The sequence below is a fragment of the Neovison vison genome, chromosome 4, assembly GCF_020171115.1.
Source record: "Neovison vison isolate M4711 chromosome 4, ASM_NN_V1, whole genome shotgun sequence".
In the NCBI taxonomy this organism is placed as follows: domain Eukaryota; kingdom Metazoa; phylum Chordata; class Mammalia; order Carnivora; family Mustelidae; genus Neogale; species Neogale vison.
In genome coordinates, this window is record NC_058094.1 from 171565023 (window position 1) to 171586067 (window position 21045).

The window sequence follows — 21045 nt, forward strand, 5'->3', positions numbered from 1 at the left end:
TCACTTTTTATCCAAGCTGGCTGTTTAAAATTACAGACCAGTTATACCCATTACAGAATTTTTCTGTAGTCAAGGGAATAATTCTCTGAAAGGAGTAACCCTCCTGCCCCCAACCAGTGTTCACTTGGGGTTAAAATTTATTGGACACAGAACAGGCAGCAGGTACATTTGGACTTTCCTTTAATCAGTTCTGTTCCCTGACCATACCTGACCAAACAATCTCAGAATTAGAATATATTTAACATCTAGGAAAATAACAGAGGTCTATATTATAGATAACCTATACTCTTTAAAGCGCACAATAGAGAAATATTATTTCCATTAGCAAACGGTTTTTGAATGAAAAAGATACTATACTATTTTATGTGTTTTCCAGAATAGCATTTCATTATGAATTTCATTTTATTTATGGTATGCTATATGGTACATTTATATCCAAGGACTCTTCATTAAGAAATCCCTCTTCCAAGCGTATATATGACACTGATATAAAGAAAAAAAAAAGTTTACCCCTTCAGGATTATACTTTGCAAGCACACCGTTACCATGGAATTCTTCCAGAACATCCTTTAATTTCTTTGTAGAATCTATAAAGAAAAGAGAACACAAAAATTGTTTATATATGCCTACTGTGGTTACATAACCCAGTTCAGAAACAAAGACCCATTAAAATATAATCACCAACAGATATTAAATTTTAAAATGCACATGTAAAATGTCCTTTACCATTTTTGAAAGGCTATTTCATTGAAAAAAATTAATCATACACACAAAAAGAAAGGAACAGATAAGTGTATGTTTTGTCCAAGTGTATTGCTTATGCATTAGGCAATAGCATTTGGCAAGACCGTTAACCTATGTATTATATGATTTAAGAGCAAATATAGAAATAGGGAGTTATCTTCTCCCTTTGTTTTGATAACATAAAATCTAAATGAGTGAAATAAGCTTTATTTAAAAAGAAAATACAGGCATTCCTTGTTGAACTTTATAACAAATGCAGTGCATTTTTTATATTTTACTCCATTAACTAATAATAACCCTGTTGGACAAATTAGAACAATAAAATATATAACTAAGCCTCAATGGTGAACCCAGTCAGAGGCAAGGTATAGATTTTAGTATTTTTCAAACATTTTTAGAGAGAATTTTCTAAATATAAACAAAGAAAAAACTAGAGCTTGTTTTAATTTAATTAAGAAACAAAATTTAGGGGAAAAAAAACAGAAACAAAGTTTAGGAAACATCTCTGCTTGCTAGACGGGATGCTTCCCAATTCATGAAGTGCTTAATAAAGCCCCTTACATCTCCAAATTAAAAACAAAAAAAAGTTTATATATGTTACCCAAAGATTTTTAAATTGCTTTTTCAATTTTGACGTATTTTGAAATATTCTTAAGACATTTATCATCTCAATTGTGACAAAAGATTCCTTACTTAATATGGGAAGTAATGTCAAGAAAGAACATAAATATTTTTAGAAAAATATGCATAAACAGAATAAAAACACATGCATTCAATCTACTAAAATAAATGCTCTCATAGTTATCAAAATATAATTTGATTAAGCAATTTTAGACTTACAACATATTTAAGTTAGGGAAAAATAACTAATTAATACTGATAAGTCATCTAAATCTTCAATCAAGTTTGAATAACAGTAATAAAACAAGACTGAAACTGGGAAATAAGCAGAAGATTCTTAGTTTTCCATTAGGCAATGGGGCATGGATATTATTTCCCAGCATATGAATGTAATTCTCTCTGCCTTTCCCCAAGATTCAGTGATATTTGTGCCACCATAAAATATTTCCCAGCTCCAAAAATATTAATTTACAAAGCAGTTTTTGAGTTATCCTGTTAGAAAATTAACTCTTAAATGCCTGTGCAGCGCATCTTGCCTCTAATTTATAAATTATACTTCCATTTGGAGTATACAATTTTATGTTGCATTAAAATTCACATAACACAGATATATTACTTTAACTATTTTAAAGTCTATAATTCAGTGAGGTTTTTTTTTTTAAGTATATGCACATTGTTGTCCAAACATCACCACTACATAATTCCAGAATATTTCCATCACCCCAGAAAGAATGCCCATATTCTGGGGATTCCATACAACTGAAACCTATCATATAATTGGTTGTCTTTGTTTGGCTTCTGTCACTTCAAGGCCCATAGATGTTATAGCATGTATTAGTATTTCATTCCCTTTTTAGGCAAAAACTATTCCCTTTTATGGATATATTACATTTTGTTTATCCACTCGTCAGCTCATGTACATTTGTTTCTATATTTTGGTTATTATGAAGAATGCTGCTACGAACATTCAAGTATACATAATTTTGCGCAGATATGTTTTGACTCTCATGGGTATACATTTACATGGAGAATTCTTAGGTCATCTGAAAACCTACAATTTAACACTTTGAGGAACTGCCAAGCAGATTTTCATAGGGCTATATACTATTTCACATTCCTACCAGCAATGTATGTGAATTCCAATTTCTCTACATCTTTGGCACACTTGTTATTTTCTAGTTTTTCTTTAATTATAGCCACTTAGTGGTTTCTATTTGTTTTTCATTCGGTATTTGTTAAGGACTAACAATACTGAACATCTTTTCAAATGCTTATTGGCCTTTTTGTGTGTCTTCTTTGAAGAAATGTCTATTTAAGTCTTTTGGCTACTTTTTAATGTGTTGTTTACTTTTTGCTGTTGAGACTGTTTGGGGTAAGTGTGTGCATGCTATAGCATGTTTGAAGCCTGTACAGTTTCCTATAGGCTTCTTTTTTAGCATATATTTTCTTAGCACTTTCTGAACCATGATCAGAGTTAATTTGTTATGGCTTGTCTCTTGCTAGATTGTAGGCTGCTCAGGGGAAGAAAACACATTTTCATTTTTGCATAGCACTCAAATTTATTACAAAGATGAAACAATAAAATAATAATAAATATTGTGATTCAATTGATCAGAGCTATTCTTAAATTACAACAAATTACAGTAAATTGCTTTGACATTCACCTCGGCAGAAATGTAAACTAATTTAGAGACCAGGTTCTATATTAAAGAGAGATATAAAGCTGATTCTTTATTCCAAAACCCTTCTTTGTCCATGAGAAGGCATTATTCTAACTTAGCAGAACACCTTTTACTTCTTTGCATTCGTAAATGTAGACGTAGACCCTTCTGTACATACCTATATAGACATACACATATCTAGATGCGCAAACGCTAGAATCACATACCCCAAAGACTATGTTTATTTTAACTGTATCTAAGCCCCATGATAAAATGGAAGGGGAGAAGAAAATCTGCTTTGTTATACTAGGCCTTCCACAGAACACTAGAGACACTGCTTAAAGGTGGGCTTGTCATTTCAGGATTCCGTAAGAACGAAAAAAAAAAAAAAACCCACTTTCAGTAATCCCTTACAAATGTTCCAGAGAAGGCAACAGTCCTTAAAATTATGTATGTCATTTTTCAGTGCTTTCTTGGCCACAGTTTATATTAGCATATTCTTAGTGGGGAGACCACAAGTAATAAATTAATAAATTAAGACCAAATTTCTCTGTGTCTCGATGATCGTGGTTTGGGACAATTCCAGAAGTGCTAATTCATATTTAGATGGCTCGCCCCGACCCAATTTATTCCTTTTTCAATTCCCAAGTCCCATTTTTAATATCCTGACATCTAAAGTTTATTCATGATCTAATCCCCAATTTATAATCTAGTTCAGAAACTGGAACATTATCTTATTCTTCTATTCCTGTCCCAATAATCTCTCCTGGGCCAGTCTCTGGAAGATTAAGGACTTGACTTACCCAACCAATCTTCTATAGGCTGACGTTGGTATGAGACACCAACGAATTCCAATATCCTGCCTGCGTCCCCTAACCTGTCATTAGAATTCCCTTATGTGAAGAGTTTCCATATCCATACGGATTCCCAAACTGCACTAGATGGCATAGTGTCTGCTTTTGTGTTCTCCGTTCTCCCTACCTTCGAAGGAGAATCGGCATTTATTTATTTTATAATTCAGTTGTTTTTCTGGATTTGTTTCTATTACCTGTCATCAAAACATTCCTATCTCTTTGATTTTGTCAACTCTGGATCCTGTGTGTCCAAGAAGTACTGGGATAGTGGAGAGGAGAAAGGATGAATGACTGAGTCTGACCGACCCTCTAGTCAAAGAGAGATACCAAGGAAGTGACGCCTGCATGAGTGAAAGACAGAAGCTCAATCATATTTCTGTGAATATCTGAGCTTCGAATATGAGAGCACAGTGACAGATTCTGGGCTGAGCGATGCTGGGAAGGGCAGGTAGGCAGCCAGCCGGCAGACAGCTGTAAACTGGGCAATCAATTCACAGGTGATACATATCTGAATCCAACAAAGGCCTGGCATCAAAGAAGACTGGCAACGTAAGTGTTGGGCCGCCAAGTTCAAACAGCTAGTTTAATCCTCAGATAAGGGCTCAGGACAGAGGCTCAGTACGAAATATTGGGTCTCCTAGAAAGCAAAGGAGGGTCATGATATGAAATAACTAATTCCAGAGGCACTGATGCTTCAAGGCTTGGGTAATAGGTCAGCAGACTTGGAGAAGAACACCAGATACCAGTCACTGCCAGGTTGTCAGCTCTACCAATAACAGATTCACCTAAGAACTAAGATGGTACTGAACCAAACAAAGAGGAACCATTTTATTCAGCAAACACCTTCATTATATCCAAGGACAGAAAAAATATATATGGAGACTGGTAGAGTAGATTTCTTCTCATGGCTTATCTTTCTAACACCTGCTCAAGTGTATGGGCCATTCTAGAGGCCCCCTAAAGTGCTCACTTTCTATGAATCTTCTCATGTTTGGCAGAGTCACGTACTATTTTTTAATGCCATAAGAGTTAAAGTAGCTACGTTTTAGGAATGTATGGCTAGGAATGTTTTGAATTTTTATATGATTATCAGGAAAATTTAATTTCTTTTACTAATTCTGAAATATAAATAAATCCATAAGAACATTCAACAGCATTTAGAAAACAGAAGAATCAAACTCATGGGTCTTAAAAATATGTTGCCAAAAACAAAACAAAACAAAACAAAACAGGAAACACCTTAACACTTTTGGCTTACCTCACATCTCCCTAGGTATCTGCTACATCTTGAATGAACTTCCTTTGTGATTTCACAGACTTTTTGTCTCTCTATTCCAAAAAACTCAACACACTTATCATATTAATTAAAAGGTCTCATGGAATAATGGAAAGGACTTAAAGTCAGAGAGGATTTTTAATTTTTTTTTTAAGATTTTATTTATTTGACAAAGAGAGAGCGAGGCAGGCAGAGAGAAGGGGAAGCAGCTCCTCCCACCCCGAGCAGAAAGTCCGATGAGGACCCTGAGATCATGACCTGAGCTGAAGGCAGAGGCTCAACCCACTGAGCCACCCAGGCACCCCAAAGCCAGAGTTTTAGATTTGAGTCCTGGCTCCAGAATTTTTGGCTGAATATCCCTGGGTATTTTTTTTTTAATGTCTCTGTAGCTCAGTTTTCTAATATGCAAAATAGGAATAATGAAACGGATCTCGCAGTACTGTATCCAGCAACATATCTGGTGCCCAATAAATTCCTGTTCTTTTGCTCCACCCCAAACAAGACTTCAAACATATCATCCCCCTTCAACAGTTTTCTGTTGTCTTTAAAATGAAGCACAAACTCCTCCTTTTGGCATGTGTGTCAAAATATGATCCAAAACCTACCTACCAATAATTATTTTCAATGACCCCCTTATTTACAGTTCTATATCCATTATCACGTAACCCATATTTTAGAACCTCTCCTTCGCTTGTGGTGTTCTCTTTGTCCAGAATTATCCTCCATGTCAAAGGAAGTCAAACATAATGCATGCCATAATTTCCCTGCCACCTTGTTCACAGAACCTCTCAGGACTTTCTTCTAACTCTCCATGCAACTCCCTACAATAATGCACTTGGAATCCACACTTGTTTTATGCCTCGAGTACTATTAACACTGTTAACTTAAGTTTACACAGGTAGATTCTTCAAGTGGTTGCAAAGTGTAGTAGTATCTTATTTTTTTTAAGTGTTGTATCTTATTATTTCATTTAAAACTCACAACTACCAGGAGGATTTTTTCAAACTCCTCCATTAAACTTCTGAAGAAATTAATTTGTTAAAACAATCATTATTTATTCAAAACCACACAAATAGTGATCCAAACTTTTGTATATGACCCAAATCTGTTTTCATTACTTTGCAAAAAACAAAAACAAATGGAAGTTTCCATTAGAGCCAAGGCATCTATTTTGGAGTCCATGATTTCTGTCAGTTTAGTTCAGGGAATTATACTACCTATTTTTCTAGTACGTGGAAACAGTTTATTTCTTTTTTTACCAACTTAAATTAACAGTTGAAAAATATCTTGTATATATAAGAAATATATGAGAAAGTAAAACAAGGGCGCCTGGGTGGCTCAGTGGATCTGATGATGATTGATCACAGATGATGACTGATCACACTGATGATGACTGAATGCACTAGACTGGGCCCCTCAGAAGGCCTCAGCCGAAGCCTCTGCCTTCGACTGGGGTCATGATCTTGGGGTCCTGGGATTGAGCTCCGCATTGGGCTCTCTGCTCAGCGGGGAGCCAGCATCACCCACCGCCCCCCCTTCTGCTTCTTTGCCTACTTGTGATCTCTGTCTGTCAAATAAATAAATAAAATCTTAAAAAAAAAAAAAAAGTAAAAGTAAAACAAAAATATCATATGGATAATTTTAAAGTGTTTTTATAGCATTTTATTTTATTTATTTTTTTAAAGATCTGTTATTTATTTGAGAGAGAGCTAATGAGAGAGAAATAGACAGTAAGTGAGGGGGGGGAGGGTCAGAGGGAGAAGCAGACTACATGCTGAGCAGGAAGCCCAATGTGGAACTTGATCCTGGAACTCCAGGATCATGACCTGAGCCTAAGGCAGATGCTTAACCAATTGAGCCACGCAGGCACCACTATAGCATTTTATTTTTGTTTAGGATTGTGTTTCTTTTGATAATGGAATTGGAAAATTTATACAATTTTTTGAAAGCTTTAAAATATACATAACCCTTACAATGATACGTGTATTTCGTATAGTTATTTAGAAGTCATCTTAAAGAATAAGTATTAAAATGGCTTCTGTCACATTATAAAGGGAAAATACATTGAAAAGATGAAGAACTATTAAAATAAAATCCTAAAAATGTTCTGCAAATAACACATTCTCATTATGCCTCATAAGAAAATCTCTTTTCATTTGTTCCAAAGTAAATATTCCTAAGGTCAAAGCCAATGGCTTTAACATCCAAACAGTAGCTCGAGCTCCTTTGAAAAGATGATTATATTCCACTGTTAACACCAAGACTCTCCAATTTATAAAATGCATTTGTCATTTTTATAAATAACAAATAACCTCATGTAGATTAATCATCTAGACCCTTGTTTGCCAAAATAGACAGCACCATGGGTCCCTGTTTCAGTGAGGGCAGTGGGTTTCCAAGAAAAAATGCAGCTCTGACAATGTGAGAGAGGTTACCAATGCCTGTAATCTGAATGTGGAACCACGGAAAAGTCACCTTTTGGTCCTCCCAACTCAGTGCTTCAAAAGTTTTCTTCGAAATCGAAGCTTCCCGACATCGTTTCTCCCCCTTATTATAGAGGATATTTGTGGCCTAGAAATGTCTTTCTGCAGTCAACCAAAAGCATCTTTGCAGTGGCTGTTTTAACCCTGTAGTAAATAAGGTTTTGTTGCTTCAAATATTTCAAGAGAAAATGTTCTTGTCTAAATACAGCTAGCATTCATATGCACGTAACATAGTAAGATTCAGTACAAAGTTAAATGTGACAAAGTTTCCCTTAGCTATAGAGTATTTCAAATTAGCAAAAGAGCTTTATCTTTGTCCAAGTGAAACAGTTTGTGTCTAACCCAGTGGTTCTCAAAGTGGGATCCAATTTAGGATCATCAGAGTAGCTTTTAAGATATACTGATGCATAGGGGCGCCTGGGTGGCTCAGTGGGTTAAAGCCTCTACCTTTGGCTCAGGTCATGATCTCAGGGTCCTGGGATCGAGCCCCACATCAGGCTCTCTGTTCAGCAGGGAGCCTGCTTCCTCCTCTCTCTCTCTGCCTGCCTCTCTGCCTACTTGTCATCTCTGTCTGTCAAATAAATAAATAAAATCTTAAAAAAAAAAAAAAGATATACTGATGCATAGGCTGAAAATGCACTGATGATGACTGAATTCACTAGACTGGACCCCATGAGACATGGGGATTTTTTTTTTTTTTTTAAGATTTTAGTTATTAACAGAGAGAAAGAGAGAGATCACAAATGGAAGGACAGGCAGACGGAGAGGGAGTGACAGAATCTCAAGCAGAACCCCCTGCCCTGAGCACAGAGCCCCATCCAGGTCTCCATCCCATGACCCCCGGAGATCATGACCTGAGCTGAAATCAAGGGTCGGACACTTAATCAACTGAGCCACCCAGGCACCCCAGGCATGGGGATTTTCATAAAGCTCCTCCCAGGATTCTTATATGCAGCTAAAGTTGAATTAACCACTACTCTTTTCCTTAAAAAGATGCTTTAAGAAACTGAGAATTAATTAGCAAAATTTTGGCTGTTATATTTTCCAACATGGGTCCTTGTTGCAGTGAGAACACTGAGTTTCCAGGAAAAAGTAAAAGCTCTTACAACACAGAGAGGCTGCTTAGGTCTTTAATCTGAATGAATATATATTTCAACTTCTTGTAAAGATTACATACAATCTTTGATAAATATATATTTAGGATAGCTTTTGCTCAGGGGGGGGGTTTCTATTGGGGAAAAGAACCTTATTAAAGCATTTATTTAAAAAATGATTTAGCCTCACTTGAGGTTAAAATAACCAAAAATAGTATTTTAGAATGCGAGATCCAGAAATTCATACTGCTATTAATGTAATCCCCAAGGTGATATAAAAAAAAAAAGTCCTATTTAAATTATAATCAGCAGCAGCAAATAAACATCCACAGTGCTATGAAATAAAATATTTGGAGAATCAGTCAGCCAAACACAGACATTCCTATCTACTTGTGAGAAACATTCATATGTACTTATACTTATGTACAAAAAGATTGAAAAAAATATGGAACTATCGTTAAAAATAAGTGACACTGTAGAAGTTTATATTCTAACTGAAATCTATACACCTGGATTCTAAAAACATCCCAAGAATATTCTACAGATATAGCTACATTAAGAAGAGTTGTTTTAAAAAAGCTATTAAGCTGTTCTGAGTCCAAGTTCCCTCTCTACATGTTTCTGCTAAGCTCTTGGGGTGATAATGTTAACTTCAAAAGATGGTGGCCATACTATCTTAGAGAAAACTGTTACACACACTGCGGGAACTGTTTCCACTTATCTGAAAAGACAACTATTTAATTTCAGAATTACTGTTGATATGAGACCATGGAGAAAATTTCTATTCTCCTTCTGATATTAGTTGCTGATAAGACTCTTAAATAATCCTTAAAAAAAATTTCTGCATTTGCTATTATTTTCTCCCCCCTGATTCAATCTACCTATGCTCAACTTTTTGATAAGTACACCAGTCCAATGCCTTGAATAAAGTACTTGTAAGAGTGATTTCATGGATAGACAGCATATCTAGTAATTTGTCTTCCAGCTGGACACTGTCCTAGACATCCATGAAATAATTAACATTTTATACAGATTTTCTTGTGTGGAAAATTAAGAAAATATACATTGGCACTACAGCTACTCATCTATAAAATAACTCAAGATTGGTACTGAAAACATAATTTTAATTAAGAATTTTGATCAGTGCCTGAATTGACTGGTATGATTCAGTGGTATTTAACAACCGTTGAAGACTCAGAGTGCTGACTTGTGGTGTTTGCGCATTTACCTATTGCATACATTCTCCCACCTAGGCCATATCAAGCATCCAACGTGACCTCATGAATGCAGAGTTAGGAAGAAATGTTAAATTTTGACTCACATGAGCAGTAATTAATGAATTAATCAACAAAGAATTTTATCTAATTTAGGAAGAATAAACAAGTCTTTTGAAACAAATAGAGATCAAGAGCAGAAACAAAAGGCCAATTGTAGGAGCACCTGCCTGGCTCAGTCAGGAAAGCACGCAACTCCTGATCTCTGGGTGGGGAGTTTGAGCCTCACCTTGGCTGTAAAGATAACTTAAAACAAAAGGCCCAGCTGTGATTGCTCAATCATTCTAGCAAATAGTTGAGAGGCATGTATTGAGGTTTTGTTTTTTTTTTTTAAGATTTTATTTATTTATTTGACAGGCAGAGATCACAAGTGGGCAGAGAGGCAGCCAGAGAGCGAGAGAAGAGGAAGCAGGCTCCCTGCTGAGCAGAGAGAGCCCGATGTGGGGTTCAATCCCAGCACCCTGGGATCATGAGCAGAGCTGAAGGCAGAGGCTTTAACCCACTGAGCCACCCAGGCGCCCTGCATGTATTGAGTCTGACTGTTCCATGTGTTGTTCCAAGTACTTGGAATATATCAATGCATAAGACAGAAAATATTCTTGGTTCATGTAGTTTGTAGTCTAGCGAAAGACAGATAATACACAGAGTAAATATATGTAGAATAGTATAAGATTTCAAATGCTTTGGAAAAAATAGATAAGGAAAATTATCAACTTGCAGGACACAGTTTGCAATTTTAAATAGCGAAAATAGACTTTATGGAAAGGTAACATTTGGTCAAAACTTTGATTCTGATTAAAGATATAAAGAAGCACTCTATTAATGTAAAACTAATGTAAAAAAAGATGAAATCTGAATAAACTCTGGATTATAGCAGCATCAATTTTCTGATACTGATGGTATTTTATAAACTGTAGTTATGCAATTTGTAACCATCATAACCAGTTTTGTGTGGCCTCCTCCTATATATGTTTTGTAAGCTCCTATGAATCTATCATTATTTCAAAACTTTTTTTAAAGGAGTGCTCTGGCTATTGTTTTGAAAACCAACTACAGAAGACAAAGCTTCAAACAAAGAAATAATTATGAAATTATTATATTAATTCAGACTAGAGATTTGATGACTTTGGATGAATGTATTAGTGGTAGAGTAGGAAACATGGATTATTTTGAAAGTGGAGTCAAAGGGATATCCTGATGGACTGGATGTTTTTGTTGGTTATTGTTTTTTTTTTTTTTAATTAAAATTTTATTTATTTCTTTGACTGGGAGAGATACAGCATGAGAGGAACATAAGCATGGTGAGTGGGAGAGGGAGAAGTAGGCTTCCCACCGAGTAGGGAGCCCAATACGGAGCCTGGTCCCAGGACCCTGGGATCATGACCTGAGCCGAAGGCAAACACTTAACTGACTGAGCCACCCTAGGCACTTAGATGTAAATTTTGAAACTGGGAGAAAAAAGGAAGGAAGAGGGAGAAAGAGAGAGAGGGAGGAAGGAATTGAAAAATCAAGAGTGTTCCCAAGGTTTTATGTTTGAGGACCTGGTGGGATTAAGTTGCCACAAAGAGGAATGGGGACCACTGAAGATGGCACAGGTTTCGGATGGTGAGCTTCCAATTTTAGTTTTAGGCAACTCATAAATGAAAATTCTATCAGATATCCAAGTATAGCCATTAAGAAAGCAGTTATAATGAGAAGGAAATGTACAGCTCAGGGAATAGGTTCAATAATATTGCCATGCACTTATTGTGATAAGCATGTCACAATGTATATAATGGTTGAATCACTACACTGTGCACCTGAAACTAATTTAATGTTATGTGTCAATGATATTTCCACCAGATTTTTTAATTAAAAAACAAAGCAGTTATATATGAATGTAGAATTCAGAAGAAGATCTAGGCTAAAGAACCAAATTTCAGTGTTATTCATATAAATGGTATTTAAAGCCATAGACTGAGTCTCACATGGAGAGAGGCATAGAGAAGATACCAAGGACTGAGACCTGGCACACTCCAAAGTTCAGATGTTATGAAGAATGAAAATCTGCAAGGAGACTAAAAATGAGTATCTAGTGAAACAGCAAGACAACCAAGAGAAGCAATGAGTCATGGAAGCAAAGTTTCACACAATGTCAAGTTAAATGAGGAGCAGAAGCTGATCACTGAGTTTAGTAAGAAGATAGTCATGCACGTCCCTGTCAAGAACAGTTTCAGTTTAGTCTATGGCCATGGCACCCTGAACGCGCCCAGTCTCGTCTGATCTCGGAAGCTAAGCAGGGTTGGGCCTGGTTAGTACTTGGATGGGAAGAAAGGTTTCAGTTTAGTAGTTGTGACAACAGCCAGAGCGAGTTAAGAGAAAATAAAGTGGAAGGAACAAACAGCAGTAAATAATAGACAATTCATTCAAACAGATCTGCTGCAATGGAAGCAAAGAATTTGAGTAGTAGCCAAGCTGCAAAAAGTGAACTCAAGATGACTTTTCTAAAGGAGAGAAAACAGCACTTTGATAAAAATGATCCAGTGGAGAAAAGCAAAAATTAAAAATTAAGGAAAAAGAAGAGAAAAACCACTAGAATGATGTCTTTTAAGTGGGTGAGAAAGAAAGCAATCTTGTACACAGCAGATGGTCTGGCTTAGGACAGAGGGCATGGAAGGTCCACCCAAGCGAGAAGACAGAGTGTACAGGTTCACATGCTGATGGGCAGGTCGATGTCCAGTTGGTGTATGTAAAGTTCTCTTGTGATAACTTCACTTTGGTGAGTGAAGGAGGAAGAGAGACCATTAGCTGAGAAAAGATGAGAAGGGAAGTAATGGAGATTTGAAGAGAATACTGAGATGTTGAAAAGGACATCCAGGACAAGGGACATGTGGTTTTCTGGGCCACATTGAAGTCACTCAGCTATAAAGTAAGTGGAGAGTTAACACTGATTACTGTTATGGTTTGTTCATCCAAGGGCTTTACAGTGAGAAGGGAAAAGGAAGTTGAGCAAGGAAGCAAGGGGGTGACTTTAGTAACTTTTCACAGGGAATTATACTTGCGTTTCGATTATGACTTCAATTCAGGAAGAAGAGCCCACTATGTGGCTAATACATTCTGTGTGTATCATTCTCTCTCATTTGAGAGAGAAACATTCTGGCAGTTATTGTAGTTTCCAGAACTTCAGGCCCCCCTTCTCAGATGCCACCCTCCTCGGTACCATCCTTAAGGGGATATGGAAAACAAAAATCTGTAAATCACACTGCTTTACATGCGTGTTTCTCAAGAGTTAACAGTAAGTACCTCAGTGATGATTCTTCTCTTTTTTTTTCCCCCTTCCCTCTCCTTCCTTCCTTTTTCCTCTCATTCTGTAAAGCACCTAATTATAGTTGGACACATATAGTTCTGGATAATGATTGTCTTTCCAGCCTTCTCCCTTGTCCAGAGAATATAGTACAATGCCCGAGTAGTTCAGCTCTATGTGGAGTCATCGTTACTAGTGGTGAAATAGGTTATTTCTCTAGAGAGACATACTGAGCCTCAAGTCCCCACTTCACTTCTCCTGCTCCTCCCTATCACCGTCCTCAGCACATACCCACTTAAATCATTTTGGAGAAGTGGAAAAATAATGGTGAGAGAATTCTGGAGACTTTCTGCCCCTTGGAAACACTTTCTTAACCTATATGGTTGAAGTTACATATTTTTTTTCCAGCTCCTTTGGCTGAACGATTGCTCATTTATTCTTTATTTTTTTCTTTTTTATAAAAGTGATTTTGAGTCATTTGTTAGGTTTGGTGGAGAGAGGCTTTATAAATTACACTCATTGTATTTTCCCAGAAAGATTGACTAGATTTAAAAAGCAAACATTAAGGCAAGGAAAGTCATCATCTCATGCAGTATTATTCAAGCAGATCCTTCACAAATACCATGCAGACTCTCCAAACTAATGAACTCATTTTCAACGAAATATCCAGATTTTAGATTGACAAATGCTGCTTTGCCACCAACGATTTGTGGTGCTGTTATTGCTATTGGTAAATGAGGATAATAAAATATCTTCCTTGGTCTTTTGGTGGGATAAATATGTGATGCAAAAGAAATATTCATCAACTGTGCCGTTTATCATCTGTGCTGTCAGATTTACACCATGTTCTTCGGATTTTTTTCTTTCATATCCGTTTTGGGGCTTTTTCAAAAAGATCTATTTGTTTTAGAGAGAGAGAGCGTAAGTGGGAGGGGCAGGGGGGAAAGCAGACAGACTCTCGGGCAGATTCCATACTGAGCATGAAGACCATCACAGGACTGGATCCCAGGACCCTGAGATCATCACCTGAGCTGAAACCAAGAGTCCAATGCTTAACCAACTGCATTACCCAGGCGCCCCTTTTCCAAAACCTTAATTTCAGATTATTCTCCACTTTCTTCATTTTCTTTTGCATTTTCACTGGCTGCTTTAAATTTCCTAATTAAACCAATAACCAGAATACTATACAAAACATTTTAAATTAAAGTTAATCATCAATTTTAATTTTTTTATGAGTAATTCACTTTCATAGGCAATAAAATTAAGTACAGCTATTACATGTGCTTCAATCAAATGATTAATGAAATGCAACTATGGGTTAAGAATTTTGAAGCTGTACAGTATTTTAAAATGTTAAACCCACACTAGCTCAGAAGATGAAAGTTTTATTTATTTATTTTTTTAAGTTCTTGTGTGGGTTGCAAAACACTTAACTGAGAAACCAGACATGCTGGCAACAGCAATGTATTCTCTAGTGACACTACTAATAACATCCTGTTTTAAGACAATACAAAACTACCGAAGTTTTCAATTCTTTGCTGACCATAAAAATTTGCAACTGTCTGTATATTTACCAACAGGCATAGTATTAGGCAATCTGGAAAAACCTAAGTCTATTTATTTTGCTGGCATACATATTTCAAAGACTACAATTTGCTCACATACATACTTTAAAGAGCATAAAACTGTAAAATATTGTCTCCAAGTTTTAAATTCAAAACGGAAGTGGTGGAAATGTGTGGCTTTATGTATCTCATTTCTACCATGCCTCCGGGGGATTATGAAAGCTTTACTGTGAAAAGAAGGCTCTAGCTCTACATGAAATTAAAAGTAGTTGAAAAATTTGCTTCCAGACCTTGGCTCTTAGATGATCTATGAGACAGTGCTCTCATATAACGGACTTCATTTTCTTCCTCGAACACTGAGGGAATCGGAAGAAACAGTACTGAAGAACACTTCCAGCCACAACATTCTGTGATCCTAATGACAGAAATGTCTCCAGATACCCCAGAAGGATGGTCAGACCCATACCCCCTAAATACTGCCCCCCCACACCCCATCTCTAATTTCCACTTCCTTTAATTCTTTCCTTTCTTTCTTTCTCTCTCTCTCTCTTTCTTTCTTTCAAGATTTTATTTATTTATCTGACACAGAGAGAGAAAGCACGGGCTGGAGGGAGCAGCATAGGGAGAGGAAGAAGCAGGCTTTTCCCTGAGCAGACAGCCCCATGAACAGCTCAGTCCTAGGACCCTGGGATCATGACCTGAGCTGAAGGCAGATACTTCACCAACTCTGCCACCTAACATCCCAATTCTTAACGAACTTTCTAACAGAAACCTCAGACTGAGGAAATTGGAAGCTTATTTGTTTGAGAGAGAGAGAGGGTACAAGTGCACACAAATGAATGAGGGGTAATGGGAGAAAATCTTAAAGCGGACTCCCTGCATAGAGCCCCACACAGGACTTGATCCCATGACCCATGAGATCACGACCTGAGCTGAAATCATGTATGATGCTCAACCCACTGAGCCAACCAGGTGCCCCGGAATTGGAAATTTTTAATCCTACTACCAGATAAACTGAAAAGGGGAGGAGAAGAGCAATAATTCCAGTTTACAAAGGCAGAGGTTTTTTCTGGCATGTCAAATTCCCCAGTGATATTGGAACCTCTAGTAACATTACTAGTAGTATTATACAAATACTAGGATTTGTATAATACTAGTATTATATAAATATAAATTACATTTAAATTTATAATTATTACTCTGAAAAGTGATTAACTCTGATCAAGGTCCGTTAAAGATCAACTTGATAATTTTAAATGGACAACTTTACCTACAATGGGATAAGCCGTCTTTCTATTTTCAAAAATTACCGGGTGGAGAATAGACTGGAGATGAAACCCAATGTGCACGGATATGATCACTTAGTTCTTCCAAATATCCTTGTTGTGCAGTATTGAGAAGGAAAATTCATGGTGGTGTTTTTTATTAAATGGTATCTCTCACAATCTACATTCTTACATCAGAGTATCTGCTGTAACAATGGCCAAGAGACTTTGCTACAATGTGCTATCAAATAAAACCACCTTCTAAAATTGCTGGCTATTCTGACAGAGAGGATTTCCAATGCAACTTTGGTGTATTTCAGCCATTCACCTAACAGGATAAAGGCCAGTCCCACCTGCTTAAATATTTTTGAAGATCTAAAAAAGAAGGGACCATTAAGGGTAATGATTTTATAAAGGAATTTAGTTATAAAGCAAGTCTGAGATGATTTAGGGGATTTAAGGCTCATGCAACATCACACAATATAAAAATCAGGAATGAGGAGCTTCTAGTGAGTGAGGCTGTAGCAGCCTTCCCAGTGAATTGCAGAAATCCGTTGATCAATGTGCTTCTCCTACAGAGGAAATTCTCAGTCATGACGGAAAACAAAAAACAAACAAACAAAAAACCTACCAAGAGCATCAAAGCTCCAAAAGTAAGCTAATACTCTTCATTAGTTTCTTATGGCTGCTGCAAAAAAATTATCACAAATTTGATGGCTTAAAACAACAGAAATTTGGGGCACCTGGGTTACACAGTCATTAACTGACTCTTGGTTTTGGCTAAGGCTGTGATCTCATGGGTCATGGGATCGAGCCCCAAGCGAGGTTCTGTGCTCATCTCGCTCTGTCCCTCCCACTTGTGCTCTTGTGCTCTCTCTCTCCCTCTCTCTCTGTCTCTAAAACTAAATAAGTCACAAAAACAAAAACAAAGCAAAACAAAACAACAAGAACAAAAAAATCAGAAATGTATTTTTCCATAGCTCTGGAGGCCAGAGGTCTGAAACCAAGGTATTTATGGGGTTAGTTCCTTCTGGAGGCTCTGAGGAAGAATCATTTTCACGCCTCTCCTTTAGCTTCTGGAGGCTACTGGAAATCACTGGCAATCCCTGGCTTGTCGACCCATCACACTAATCCCTGCCACTGTCATCACATGGTCTGCTCCCCCGTTTCTCTGTGAATTCTCCCCTGCTGACTTGTATGACACTAGCCATTGGATTTAGAGCCCACCCTAAATCCAGGATGAGCTCACCCTGAGATCTTTAACTATATTTGCAAAATCTTTTTCACAAATAAGGTCACCTTCACGGGTTCTAGAAATTAAGACTCAGATATAGTTTTTTAGGGGCTGTGGGAATATTTACCTACGATACACTAGTTTTAGGTGAAAATTTTTAAAGGTGATGTGCAGCCAAGACTTTTATTGATTTATTACTCCAAAATATGCAGGAATCCTAATGGAATTTTGTGAAGCTTATTGTTCATTAAATGGTATATTAGTTCAGGTCCTGTGAGAAGCACATGCAAGAAACTAGAGAGACATCTGTGAAGGTCAAAGGGAAGCAGGAGTAGGCACAGAGAACAGATCTCAGTGAAGTCAGTGAAGCAGATCTAACACTTGAAAAAAGGAGCAAGAAGGAAGAGAACTGGGTAGCGAGGCCTTAGATATGGTGCAGCTCTAATAAAGTCTCCACCAGGCCAATGAGGAGCTCCTGGGCCAATACTGCCCATTGGAAGGGTACTATGTTAGAACTTGGATTTACCACTTCCACTGTCCTTGGTCATTGCCTGTGAGCAGTCCAGGAAGAGCATGGCCCAACACTGATAATGTACTAAGTCCAAAGTGTAATGCCTATATGATGAGGAGCTTGTGAAGAGTTAGATGAAAAGCTTTCTGTCACCATTCCTCAAAGTTCCAAGAAGAATTCCAGAAGCAAAACTTTGCAAACACAGCTCTTTGGCTAGCTCTAGGGTGTGTGCTACTCTAATATATTCTTCTAGTATTGTTGAGTATGAGATAAGGGATCTTTGTGTCTCCTAATACCACTCTTGTTAGTACAGCCAAGGGTATGGACAACCTTGAGAACATATCACATTACAATGATTCAGTATCTGCTTTGGGATGTTGATGCTCACGACTTTCCTCTAATGAAGGGCTAACTAAATGGTCATGAAAGCAAGAAAGTACTCAAATGGGTGAGCTGGGCTGCAAAAGAGAGCTCATGCTTAATAACGAAGTATGACAAAAATACACTGTTCTATACTTTTTTACTTCACTTGCAAAATTTTCATGAAGAGAACTCACCCAACAGACATCTTAGATCTAATACAGAGGCCAGATTTGCTACTGTGGACAGTGAATAATTCTGCAGAGGATTTGTTCATTGAACGATTGTTGTGAATTGGAAGAAGAGAAAGCATAAACGCTTGATGCAAATCTTCAAATGCATTTTGGATCATACAGGTAAAAACCATTTGGCAAGTGTATGCGATCATGCCATGAACATGAACATCCCCTATTAAGATTTTATCACCACTTATTCTGGCACAAGCAAAGTGCATAGAAATAGAGGAGGAATTAGAGTCTTAGGGAGCCCTATTATTGTAGTCTATGACATCAGTGGATAGTTCACAGCCATCTGTTTCCAGAGTCAAAAGAGCCAACGGCAGAAATTGTCCACTGCTTCCCTGTACTTGGACATGACCTTGTACTTGGACAGAGCCAAACCTCAGGCATTTATTCTTGCCTCTCTCCCTTCTCCCAGTTCCCTCCTGCTCATCATTCCCCTCCAGCAAGCTGCAGCACTGACTACACCTTCCACCTCTCTGTGTACCACTACACCTCATTCAGGAAGTCTGCAAGTATTTAATTTTAAAAACTGCCCTGTTTCTTTGTTTTTGTTTTGTTAAAGGTTATTTTTATTCATTGCATCTTCAACACATTATTCATTCTTCAAGTTTCTGCTTAGAAGTAAAAGGATATTTGTATCTAAATTTTGATATAGCAGTATCATTTATACTGCACACACAGGTGTCAGTAAGCTCAGAAAGTGCTAAATCATTGTTCAATGATTAATTGGTGCTTTAGTTGTTTTATATTACACAAAAGTCATTGCTGAGTTTTAGATATGTATTTCAGTAATTGTTATTACTTGGGGTGTTTTCATAGGCAACAAATGCATTCTTATTTTCCCTATTAAAAAATAATGGCATAGAGGCCTCGACAAAAAAAAAATCAACAGTCAACACATTTTCAGTAACGGATTAGATTCATATTATAAGGAATGCATGCATTAAACCTACTAAGTAGGAAAAGAATATATTGAGTTAGTGAATTCAGGCCACGTAACTGAAGACTAACAAAGGTAATGAAGAAGAAACAAGAGTGAGAAAAGCCAAAAATAGCACTGGAAATAACCGAGCAGATCAGAGGATCCAGATAAATCTGAAGGGTACAGTCCACAACATCAGGTGCTGTAAATAAGGGGTCATACCCTCAGGTTTATTCTGGGGGGGGAAAAAAGTGAAATAGCCAGTAAAGAGGAGCCAAGAAACACATCATCATAATGCCCGTACCAGACTACCAGGCCTGGAAAAGAGTATGGGAGAGCTTTTGTAGTGCACAAAAGATGAGATCATCAGGAGACGTAAGTGACCATAAATAAAAATGATTCTACTGGCCAACATCTACCAGGAATTCTTTTGTATTGTGATCTGTCAACCTCATGATAAAAGTGTGTTAATATTAGTTACATTTTCATGAACCTGCACTGCCTCCTAAGTATTTAGTAGAATCCAGTGCAAAGCTGGGCAGAAAACAAAGCCTATAGAAAGAGACCAAGAAAGACTAGGAAGGTATCTCCTCCAAAGTTCAAGTTGGCCGGGGGTCGGTGGGGGGAGAACATTTAGATAAAGAGAATTCCTAGAAATCAAAATAAACTCTAATTGTAACCTGCAAGAGCTTTGACTAAGGGACATTGTCCAAGCACATACAAAATTATAAAGGAGATTCAAAGTGATTGGATATTTGTTCCACTTAAAATCTGAAATTAAAGAAAGCCAAGAAGAGGTCGCGTGAAACACATGGTGTCAAAAATCTTAGATTTCCTCTTATTCATGCCTGAGTATACTGGTTTTGCTCTAATGTTTCTCCGTATTAGGGTATCTCATTAATGACTTTAAAACAACTGGTGTTTGCAAATGTCATTTGAATCTTTAGTCAGATTATACTTGGATATCAATCATCTCTTTTTCAACTTAAGTATGTACATAGTCATACACAACAGCCTTCCTCAAATTATTACATTTTCTAAGTCTGAATTAATAAAGACCGATGGCCAACGAAGTAAAACGTGCAAAAATTTCTTTAAATTTTTGAGATTAAGAAAGTAATTTGTTGTTGCCTTAGAATTCTCCACAATTTCTCTCCTTTCCTAAGTCTCCTTCGCATCACAGATTGCTTTATGTCTGGCTTACACTGTCCAGACTGACATCATATTAAGTGGCATATGTTCCTTTGCCATTAAGATGAAAGTGACAGGATCATTGTATTTTTTAATGCCCATGAGAATTAGAATCCTAAGAACAAAAGTTGCCTATATATAAAAGATGTAACTATCCTTAATTTCTCTATCTGGAAATGACTACTATTATCACTGTAGTGGTGTCTTCCCAGAATTTTTGTAATATATGTGTATAAATGCAAATTTATAAAACTGGAATCAGAAGTCATGACACATGGGAGAGGTGACGTGGTATTTTTAAGCTGCTTTTGCACTTAATATATTTTTTAAAGTTTTTATGTTAGTAAACATAAATCCATACTATCATTAGTATTGGTTGAATAGTATGTCCTTATATAGTTGTACTATAATTCCATTTAGTAGTCTTTTGGTTATTTAAATTATCGTTAATTTTTATTACTATTA

The 21045-nt window shown here is 36.9% G+C and overlaps 1 protein-coding gene across 4 annotated transcripts in view; it reads right to left on the reverse strand.

The window, feature by feature from the left end:
• The window catches only part of DGKB (diacylglycerol kinase beta), a 693878-nt gene that overhangs the window by 547472 nt on the left and 125361 nt on the right, over positions 1-21045 (reverse strand). For all 4 annotated transcript variants that reach the window (XM_044246133.1, XM_044246130.1, XM_044246131.1 and 1 more), the window contains exon 3: positions 511-587. In XM_044246133.1, coding sequence (XP_044102068.1) covers positions 511-587 — 77 coding nt within the window. The remainder of the gene's footprint in view (positions 1-510; positions 588-21045) is intronic.